This window comes from Nicotiana attenuata, chromosome 3, assembly GCF_001879085.1.
Source record: "Nicotiana attenuata strain UT chromosome 3, NIATTr2, whole genome shotgun sequence".
Lineage (NCBI taxonomy): Eukaryota > Viridiplantae > Streptophyta > Magnoliopsida > Solanales > Solanaceae > Nicotiana > Nicotiana attenuata.
The window spans coordinates 61,776,287-61,787,755 of NC_031991.1; the positions used below are offsets into that span (position 1 = coordinate 61,776,287).

The 11,469-nt window shown below is 37.2% G+C and overlaps 1 protein-coding gene across 2 annotated transcripts in view; it reads left to right on the forward strand.

The window, feature by feature from the left end:
- Positions 1–5,555, forward strand: part of LOC109223898 (dihydrofolate synthetase) — a 12,382-nt gene extending 6,827 nt beyond the window's left edge. The window contains exons 8-12 of one of the 2 annotated variants that reach the window (XR_002067671.1): positions 2,125–2,256; positions 2,376–2,507; positions 4,488–4,838; positions 5,291–5,401; positions 5,512–5,555. Coding sequence is in view for 1 of the 2 variants with exons in the window: in XM_019388373.1 (XP_019243918.1) it covers positions 2,125–2,256; positions 2,376–2,507; positions 4,488–4,828 (605 nt within the window). In the remaining variant the exon portion in view is untranslated. Of the gene's footprint in view, positions 1–2,124; positions 2,257–2,375; positions 2,508–4,487; positions 4,839–5,290 lie in introns of both variants that reach the window. The other variant, XM_019388373.1, reaches the window with a different exon arrangement.

Below are 11,469 nucleotides of genomic sequence, written 5' to 3' on the forward strand. Positions count from 1 at the left end.
TAAGAAAAGATGGGATTCGGGGATAAGTGGATAAGGTGGATCAAATATAGTATCACCACAGTTAAATTCTCAGTTCTAGTTAACAGGTCCCCAGTGGGGTTTTTCTCTCCTCAAAAGGGCATCAGGCAGGGCGACCCTCTCTTGCCGTTCCTCTTCATCCTTGCCATGGAAGGATTTAGCAAAATGATTGACAAGGCAAATCAATTACAATGGCTGAAGGGTTTTGATGTAGGCAGGGTTCCTGATAATTCAGTTTCTATCTCACATCTGCTTTATGCAGATGATACGTTAATTTTTTGTGGCGCAGAGTCATCCCAAGTGCAATACTTAAATCTCACCCTCTTAATTTTTGAGGCACTGTCTGGTCTCCATATCAACATGCTAAAAAGTGTAGTTTACCCGATTAATGCAGTTCCTAACCTAAGGGAGTTGGCAGATATACTAGGTTGCAACATTGGCTCACTACCTGCCACTTACCTGGGGTTGCCCCTAGGTGCAAAATTCAAATCAACTGAAGCTTGGAATGGGGTCATTGAGAAGTTCGAAAAAAGGCTCGCTTCCTGGTAGAGGCAGTATCTTTCCATGGGGGGAGGCTGACCCTTATAAATAGTGTCCTAGATAGCATCCCCACCTACTATATGTCTCTATTTCCTATTCCCTGTAAAGTGCTAAAACAGCTTGATAAGTTGAGAAGAGATTTCCTTTGGGAGGGTAACAGCACTACACCAAAGTTTCACCTTGTCAAATGGGCCAAAGTGACAAAACCTAAATCTCAAGGAGGTTTAGGAATTAGAGACCTTGCTGCTCACAACAAAAGCTTGTTAATGAAATGGTTATGGAGGTATAGCCAAGACAATCAAGATCTGTGGAAAAAGATAGTTAGGGCCAAGCATGGTACTCTTAATCACTGGTGCACTAAAGTATCTAGAGCCTCTCATGGTGTTGGTCCTTGGAAAAACATTAGCAACCTCTGGAATGAATTCTCTGAAAATACCTCTTTCAGAGTGGGTAACGGCAACAATATCAAATTTTGGAAGGATAAATGGCTTGGTAACTCTGTGTTAATGAATGAATATCCCAATCTTTTCAGACTAAGCAGGGACAAAGACTCCACCATCTCAAAATACAGAGAAAATAGCAGCTGGAACCCTTTATTCAGAAGGAATGTCAACGACTGGGAACTTGAAGAACTACTGACTCTACTTGCAAGATTGGAGGAGTGCACGTTGGATACAGAGTCAGCGGATAGATTAAAATGGGGGAACTCAAAGGAAGGAATTTATTCAGTGAAGGCAGGTTATACTCACCTCCATGCTCAAAATGATTTGATCAATAATTGGCCATGGAAATTGATCTGGAGAACTAAACTTCCAACGAAAGTCATATGCTTCACTTGGATAGCAATTTGGGAAGCATGTTTAACTCAGGACAATCTCCTCAAAAGAAGCTTTCAGATTCCAAACAGATGCTATATGTGTAGGCAAGCTGCAGAAACCACCAACCACCTTCTTTTGCATTGTTCAGTTGTCTACGACATTTGGTGTATGTTCTACTCTATTTTTGGGCTAAGTTGGGTCATGCCACAAAGTACCAAAGAGGCGGTTGAAGTTTGGAGCTCATGGAAAGTTGGCAAATCCATCAAGAAGATCTGGAACATGATACCAGCATGCATTTTTTGGGTAGTATGGGCAGAAAGGAATCGTAGATGTTTTGATGGTTTATCAACTTCAAATCATGCACTCAAGGCTAAATGTTTTTTACTACTCTTTAGTTGGTGCAAACTCTCCCCTGTAAATTCCCCTGAGCTTTTTTTGGATTTTGTTAGCTCCCTGGAACTATAGTTAGCCTATTCTGGAGCTAACACTCATCTTTTTTACTTATCATCTTGCATCTTCTTGATGCCATTAATGAATCTTATTACTTCATCAAAAAAAAGCTTCATAAAATCTCTTCCATTTGTTTCTATAAATAGATTGAAATGTCGTCTAATAATGGATCTAAGTTATTTTAACTGCAAAATTTACATTAACGTCAGGTACTTGATTGAATTATTTTGACTTTTTGCTTGTATACTATGATCAACTTTCTTCTTCACTTTATCCTTGTATTGCGTTTAAATACTAGGATGGAGTTTGTCCAGTGGATCTATTCGTGCTGGTCTGGAGAGTGCGTTTTTGCAAGGCAGAAGCCAAATATTGTCTTCAGAAGAAGCTAATTTACTTGGAGTACCTGGGGCAACTATACTACTTGATGGAGGTTGAATCCTGATGTTCTTATTGTTGGCCATGCATGTGTGTACATAGCCATGGATAATACAGTGATTTACATCTGTTTCCAAGAGTTGTGATACTATAATAATGAATAAACATTTTCAGCACATACAAAGGAATCTGCCAGGGCTTTGGCAAACACGTTGCAGATGACATTTCCAAAGGCAAAAATGGTTGTTGTGGTTGCTATGGCTAATGACAAGGACCATCTAGGTTTCGCAAGAGAGCTACTCTCAGGTTTGACCAATTTTGGATCTTTTTGCCACATGATCCATATCTTTTTTTGGTTGATGAGTTCTTATTCATGCATAAATTTAATTATTCAATTACAACGTAGCTGCAGCTTTAAGATTGTGGAATAGTTTTGTTGTTAATTTGACCCCTTTTGCACGGTTGCTATCATTATATCGCAACCAATTACTTTTCCTAAAACTTTGACATTGTTCTGTTATCGATTTGACCCCTTTTTGCGTATTTGCTACCATTACTTCGCAAATAAATACTTGTCCTAAATCTATGACTCTTTAGAGCGATTAATGAGCACTTGAAACTATGGAGAAGTACTCTAGAGAGTAGTTCTCATGATATATGCATTGCATGTTTAGCCCCTATTGGAAGAATGAAGGTGAAGGAAGATTAGACAGAATTGTGATGCCTAAATGAACACAATATGGACATCTGGACTTATTCTTCGAGTAGAATGGTATCAAGAATGGTATGATACCTGGAACAATTGTTAGTAATGTTACATGGCAATGCATATATGGCCTCTAAGCCTAAAATATCCACAAGATGAATGTCCTAAAAATGCGGATATTAAAGATGGATGTGCAATCACACAAGATTAGACAATGTTAGAAATGACGATTTCAGATAAAGGGTTCAAGCTATGTTGCTCGGACTCTTCAAAACTGTCGTTGGGTTCATGTAGGATCCTCCAAAAGTAGTGTATTTTTTGAGGATCCGACATGGGTGCTGCAATAGTTTTTGAGAGTCCGTACAACATAGGTTCAAGTGGCACACTTAGAGAATAGATGAGAGATGGTTGTTTAGGATGGTTTTGTTATGTCCTACATAGACTTCATATGCACTGTCTGGAGGTGTGACAATATGATAATTGAAGATGCTAAATAGAAATGGGATAAAACTAAAATTACATGGATGGGAACTGTTGAAAAGACTTCAACCTTTCAAAGTCAATGTGAACGTAGCTAAAAACTGCACAAAGTGGCATAAAAAATCCATATATGTGATACCAACTAGTTGGTGTAAAGGTGAAGTTGTTGTGTCGGTTATATTATGTTTGGTCTTAACAAGAGTTGTCCCTTCGGGAACTTCCGATAAATATGTTCAGCCCTAACAAGATTTCTTTTTTTTTTTGTGTGTGTGTGTGTGTATAATTTTGTATGTTAGTGTGGGGATAGTTGTGACATTTAGATAATCTCAGTTTTTTTTTTGTCTTAAAAGACATTATCTGTTATCGGGAATGGAATAGACTCGAGTAGAGCTGAATGATTGAGAATTCATACAACCAACCTTAACTAGTTTGGATTTGAGGCATAGTTTCAAGATAAATTTGGGATTCGATTTCTAGTTTTTTTCTTCCTGAGGCACAAACTTTGGAACCTCATTATTAGGTTTAAGGTTAAAGACCACATCACTTTAGAGCATCTGCTCAACATTCTTTTTGGCTTGACCAAAATGTTGTATTCTTCTAAATCGCACAGCTTCCTAGTCAAAATGACTACTTACTCTATTTCTGTATTTTTCTATTTAACAAATTGGGCCAAAATGTGGGTTATCAGATTCTTTCCATGTCGGGAAGTTTATACGGTGAGTTTATTTAGCTTCTCTTGGTATGAGACAACTTGTAACTGTTCAATTTCAGGAAAGTAGATATTTCTCTAAAACATCTTAAAATGAAAACAAAGGAATTGATTTTGAGACACAGGGAGTACTATAAAAAAAAAAAATTAAAATCCTATAAAAACGGAGAGTACTAAAAGCAGCAAACTGTTCCTAATATTAAATGTTGTTTGCTCTCTTCTTCCTTTTGGCCATTTATGTGTTTTAACTGGTATTCTTAGTTCTAAATGAAATGTGAGAGCTTTCTGATATTGGAGTGTTTGTCTTGAATATGATGCTTACGCATTACATGTTTTCTGGTATTTGATTAAATTATAATGACTCCACTAAGACAGCCGTTTCTTTTGGCAGTCGGGGATTTGGATGCTGTATTTTCAACAGAAGTTGACATTGCTGGTGCTAAATCAAGAATGACTTCAGCATCTTTATTGAAATGTGCTTGGGTCAATGCTTCGAGAGAGCTGGATATTAAGGTTCTCGACCTCAAAGTTGCAGATAGTGAGGACCAATCACTTCAAGCTGCACGGATGTCCGAATCTCGAAGCATTTTACTTGCGGAGGGATCACTATTGGCTTGTATGAGAACTGGTTTTAAGATCCTCAGCGAAAGAACTGGAGTACAATCTGGAATTATAGTAGTCACTGGTTCTTTGCATATTGTTTCTGCCATTTTAGACTACTTGCACAGTTGACTCCTATTTGGTAAGAACACTTCCTTTATGGACTCTGCCTCACGTTCATCCCTGCTTTTTTATTTTCATCATTTAAAGTTTTTTGGGTACTATGCGGAATTTTTTTATGAGAAGTTACTTATTAAAGGTGAATGAATTTTTGAACTAATTGTCAGTCTCAAAAGGAGTTGGGGTCGATTATATATATTTTCTGTATCAATTCTGCTCTATTAAGGTTGATCTCATTGCTTAATTACTTATAAAAGAGAGGATATTTCTATTTCTGTCATTGCACATGAATAGCTTCAGGCCTTATGATTGCTACTGCAATGCTTGTTCACTTTTTAGACAATACTAAAAGCTGTATTTTGTTGGTGAAGAATATCCCAGTTTACATGCTTGCTATTATAAATGCATTATTTTGATATATCATCTAGTTTTACGGGCTATTTATGCTGATTTCACATTATCTATTTGTGCAAGGCTTTTGCAAAAGTGGCCTAGGAGGTTCAGAGCCCTGAAATTACCCATGCAAAAGTTGGACAGCTGAACCGAATTACTGGATGACTTCTCAGCTCCCAGTTTGGTCCTTTTGTATGTACAATTGTTTCTGCAGTAACAGCACGTTCTTAGAATATGTATTTCCTTACTACCCAGTTGTTGAGGCCAAGTTTTGATGGGTTTGGGCTATTGTTCTGGAACAGGAATAAAAGCAAACTTCTCTGCTTAACCTAAAATAATTTTCCCAGGTGCGTGTTTCTTTTTATCACATCAGCAAATTTGTGAGAAACCTTAATGAAATCAATAGCCTCTTGCACATCACATAGTAAGTATATCATAGCTACATGTTAGTACAAAAACATTAATTAAAATTTTAGAACTGCACCTTTATTCTTTAAAGTAACAAGGAGGAAAAATCGGGGCAATAATTGGTACCATTAAATTTAGTATTTTAATTGTCAGTGTATTAGGTTCTTAATAGGCATTCTGATTCGTGGTTCATTACTAGATCAGCTTACCATGGCTACTGTAGCTAAAACTGTGGCCATGCTTAAGTTGAAGAACCGTCAAGCGTGGTCTTCTATGCTCAGGTGATTGCCCTTGAAATCTCTTTCTTGTATTTGCATAATTCCTTAACCCTCATACTGGTTTCCAGGAGTCCAGTCTTAAAAGTTAAATAGATGTTAAGTGATCGCAAATTTTAATCGGAAGCACTTTAAGATATTTCAGTTCAAGTCCAAAGTTTTTCAGACTGACGAGAGTTTTTCGTTTGGCATCATATTGACCTTGAGACGAGTTAGTTGATTGGTTCGACAGTTTGAGGATACATGAGGTCATATGAGCATATGACCCTCGTATCAACTTTAGGAAAACTGATTAGTGGCACACACCATTGTGTCGATCAATTGCAGTCAGAGGAATTTTAAAAAAAAAAAAAACAGATAGTTGGAATCTGTTTAACATGTTGCATTTTGGCAAATATATACCTGTAATTATGTTGTTAACATATTAAAGGGTGAAAATACTTTGGTTGTTCAGCTATGCATCTGTATAGTTTTCAGTTCATGTTATTTAACATGGGTATCTTGCATTGGCTATTGAGTGATCATAGGGCAGTGTTACTACAACCACTGTTTATTAACTCATTTAGCAGTCTGACTTTAGTATATTTAAGATGATGAAAATATGAGTAATAGGAAGTCCTATATAGTAAGATAAGCTAATTAAGGTTTGATTGAAGACTACAGCTTCAAGGACTCAAAGGGTTCTGCACTACCAAAACTTCCGTTACAGGGAAGATCGGGACACACCTTGAAATGAGACACAGAAATCTATCTAGTTCGTATTCAACCAGTATGCGTCTCTCCCTCAATCTTTTTTCCTCTTGTTCTTTTTCCTTTTACCTTAGACCTTTCAGTTTAAAAAGAATAAAATTGGGAGTAATGTACAGCTCATACATTTCGTGGTGATCTTTGATGAGGTTTCAGATGGTGAAAAAAGAATGAGAGGACCTGCTTATTTACTTCATCTATTTTTTGTTCTACAATCTCATTAATGTTTCTGTGAAGATGCCAGGCCATACAATCTGATGCATTCCTCTTCTTCAAAACCGTGCATCCATTTATCAATTGGTAGCCTTTACCTCTTTCCATTTAACTAAAGTTAAAAAAAAAAAAATGAATGAGAAATTTGAAGAATATCTTATACGGAAAAGGTCTATATATGTCCATGTACTATTAAATATTAGTTATATGAACCGTTATATTATTCCACACTTTCTACCCCTACCGTTACCCATTTAAACATATTTACCCCTACACCCACCCGAACACCCGAACCAATTCACCCGAATAGACTAGTATACATATAAGGATTTACAGCTTGTTTGGATGATTGTTATATGTTGTTTCATAATGTATCGTAGAATATTGCATTGTATTGTACTGTATCCTTTTGACGTATACAATGTTTGGATAGATTGTATTGTTTGTCGTTATTGCATGATATCATGCACCAATAATACGAAGAATAAAATTGCAATACTATAAAGAAAACGTAAGTTACGAGATAAAATTATTATATAAAGGGTAGGATAAAGGATAAAATAAAATTATTTAATAATTTATAAAGGCAAGATGAGAGAAAAAGACAAGATAACGACGGGACCACACCAAATCGCTTGTTTCATAAAGTGACATCTTTTGTCGTTATGTATTGAATTTAACAATACGATACAATAAACATTAAGTAACAATCAAAACAAACATTGTATTTAAAGTACCAAACGATACAATACAACAATTAACAACTATCCAAACAAGTTATTAGAGGTTCCATGGCAACCCTTCAAGCTTCAAGTTACTTGAGCTCATTTTGTTCTGCTTCCTCATCGTCTATCTTTCCAAAGAGGAAACATTACAGCAAAGATCACTGACGAGAACCCACAAGCAGAGAACAACACAAATAAACACCTCATTTGGTTTTGATGAGAATGGAGGAGTACATCAGAGAATTTGGAATTGTGTTTTTATCTTTTATTATGTCTTATGGAGTGTGAGAATATATGGTGATGATGAACCTTACAAGACATCATCTTTGAAGGAACTCTAAATTCGAATAAAGCCTTGTAAACATTTTACTCCATTGTGGTTCCAAGGAATAGTGCAAAGAAGAAGAAATTTTGATTACTTTCCAATAGAACCTAAAATATAGATACCCATGATTGTGCATATCTGTGTGTGTATCTTCTGTGAGCTTTGAATATTTTTTTGTTTGTTTTAAAGTGAACTCTGATTTTTTTTTCAAGTGACCTGTGAATTGTAGAGTATGTATTGGTGAAGAAATTTTGAAAAAAAATTCAACAAATTCCAATCGGCCCTGGATCTTTTGCGGGTGTCGGAATTAATGAAGGTAACCAGAGACTAGCAGGAGAAAATTAAGGGAAGAATCGAGAAGCTTTACGCAATCAAGGAGGCGATAGAGTGGAGATGCATAGGAATATTGGAGAACAAGAAGCCAATTGAGTAGTATGCTTTTGACATTCATTAATGGCATAACTCTGCAGTTGGTACTCAGCAGGTGAAGAATTGGTTCGGGTGGTTCGGGTGGGAGGTAGTAGGGATTAAAAAAGAGAAATATGGGTTGGGGTTTTAAAATGCAGCCACGTGTATGGAGGCATGGGTCCGTTAGATTAGAGGGTAAATATGTTTAAATGGGTAACAGCCGGGGTAGAAAGTGTAATAGTATAACGGAGGGTTCATATAACTAATATTCAATAGTAGAGGGACAAATATGGACCTTTTCCGATTAACTTTGGCACAATTTGTTTCCTTTCGTATTCACATGAACATACGCAGTCTATCAAATTTATAGAAGCCCTATCCTTTTTATTCTTCCTCTCTCCCACTTTCTTAAAAACCGGAATGACTGCCTCCCAAGTTGAACAAAAGAAATCTATATACTCATCACATCCCTTGGTGGTGAAATTGAGGTTCAGTAGGACGACATTTATAATTAAGATGGTTAACTTGACTGGAATACATCGTACTATAAAGGAGAAAATAAATGTTTTTTGAGCTGGAACATATAGTTTGGGTGGTCATGATAAAATTGACTTGTTCGATATTCGGAAATGCCACGTGACGGTGATCTTAACAGATTCTAGTCGACTAAGTGTTACGTCGAGAAATCTGATTTACTTGCTGATTATTGGGATTGTTTATTCGGTAACCTACATAGGACTAACAAAAGGAAAAACCATATGAGATAAGCAATTAAGTGTAACGTACATTATTTTATTAAGTAAATAGGTTAAGTTAAGCATTAGCTTGAAGATCAAATAAGCTATGGGCTATGGCAAGTTATTGTACAAAACCATTGAGCTAGAATATATGAAGTTATGTTCTCTCTTTTTTTTTGGGAGATATTCAAAAATAGCCAGATTTACCACTGGTCGTTGAAAAATAGCCAAGTTTCAAAAGTCATCGAAATTTAGCCACTTTAAATCTGAGCGAAAACACTGTTCAAAATCCGGAAAAATACGCTCGCAAATTTTACGGGAGTTCCAGCATAAGTATGCTTGAACTCCCGTAAATTTTACAGGAGTTCCAGGATAACTATGTTGGAACTCCCGCAAATTTTACGGGAGTTAAAGCATAATTATGCTGGAACTCCCGCAAATTTTACGGGAGTTCCAGCAAGTATAATTGTCCAGTATAATATACTGGAGTTTGGAGCACTGGTGCTCCAGTCTCCCGCAAATTTTACAGGAGTTAGCAAAGTATACCGGTCCAGCACAATATGCTGGAGTTCGTACACAAATGCACCAGAACTCCCGTATATTATACTGGACCAGTCCCTGTTGCAGTAAAATTTGTGGCTATTTTTTATTGACTTGATAAACGCTGGCTATTTTTCATTGACCAGTGTGAAAACTGGTTATACCATGATATTTTAACTTTTTTTGTTGCTTGATCGAAGAGAACCTTGACATAGAATGTCACGATATTCGTGACTTCTAATTAGTAGAGTGGGCCTGGTTATTTCTGATATTACTGGGCAAAGTGAGTTGCCTTCAGTGGGTTGAGAGTGTCTTATTTAAATTATAGCCTTTTCATATTTTGTCCAGTTGAATAGTATTATTTCCATTCCCTAACAGTTTTAGGCTAGCTTGGTGGGACAGGTATCGCCTAATAGTAGAGGTTATTACATGGGGGATACAGCTGTAGGAGCTATTCTTCTAGTACTTAGTATTTATCCATCGGCCTTGTATGTAGGAGTTATCTATTGAATCAAGAATTTGCTTGTTTTTCTTCCCTTTACTTAATTTTCTTATTTTCTTCGCTCCCTCAATCCAAATCGTAACTATAATGCTACATTTGGTATCAGAGAACTGATCTGGCAACTATGGGTACTGGCAATCATGAAACGAGCGGTGGTTCGGGACTTCCATACATGGAGAGTCAGCTTCAGCTGTTTATTGAAGCTTCGAGCAAACGAATGGAAGAGATACAAAAACAAAATGTTGAGTCAAACCAGAAGATGGACGATCTGGTCTTCGGTATTCAACGGAAAGAGGAGTTGACAAATGCTAGTCATTCATATCCGAGTTTGTCTCAGGGAAGATCTATGTGGACTCAGGACATTCGTCTGTCAGAGGGCCCTTTCGGCCAACATCGCCTTCGGTAACCCCTGTTTATTCTTCTTTTGCTTTTATGACGCCACAATTTTATACCGTCCGGGATCCACACTGGCTGTTAGTGAACATCTCTCTTTTGCACCTATGAGTCTGTATACGGGTACAACCGAGCTCATGGTACATCTTGATTTCCGATGAAGTAAACGAAACATGAAACATGAAGGTGAGGAATCGGAATCGAGGCAAGGAGCCCCTCGATCCGGGGTCCGGGTGAAATGACTGACCTCGGGAATATCGGGCCCATGGCCCCCGGGACCGGTTCGAACCCCAAAGACCTCGAAGAACATTACCGGACGATCGGGTACGACCAACAGAAGGCCGTGGTATCCGTGACCGGCCGGATATCACGACGTGAATCTCGGCACATATCGATAGAGAACCGGTGATTAGTTAAGCAGAAGATTTTTACCTTTTATAGAATCCTCCTATTATATAAAGGGGAATTTGATTATTCATTGACAATATTGTAAAACATGCATACCAAGGCAATACACTATTATTTTTTCTGTTATTCAAAGTTCATATTCTTGTTCATCAGGGCAGATATTTCATTAAGGCTGTTGTTAAGTCCGGAATCCTCCTCCACAAGTGGTTTGATAATTTACTGCATCTTTTATTTGTTTAATCTAACACAATTTATCATTTGTATCGAATTAATCCGCGTTTCCTTAAATCCACTTACAAATTTAACTGTTATCCATTTTTTAGGGTAAACAGTTTGGCTCCCACCGTGGGGCTAAGGATAATAGTGGATATTTGATACAAATTTTCACAACACTCTGTTTTACTCTTGTTCTTTGAGATCTTAATTTCAGGAAAGCTTAAAGATGTTAAACTCTAAGTCTACTCACCTAAATGTTGATGCAAAATCTGGTTACCACGGCGAGAATAACAATATAGTGCCCAGCAACAAGGTTCACCTCGTTGACCCCAACGGGGTCGCGGTCGTAGATCCAATCGATGC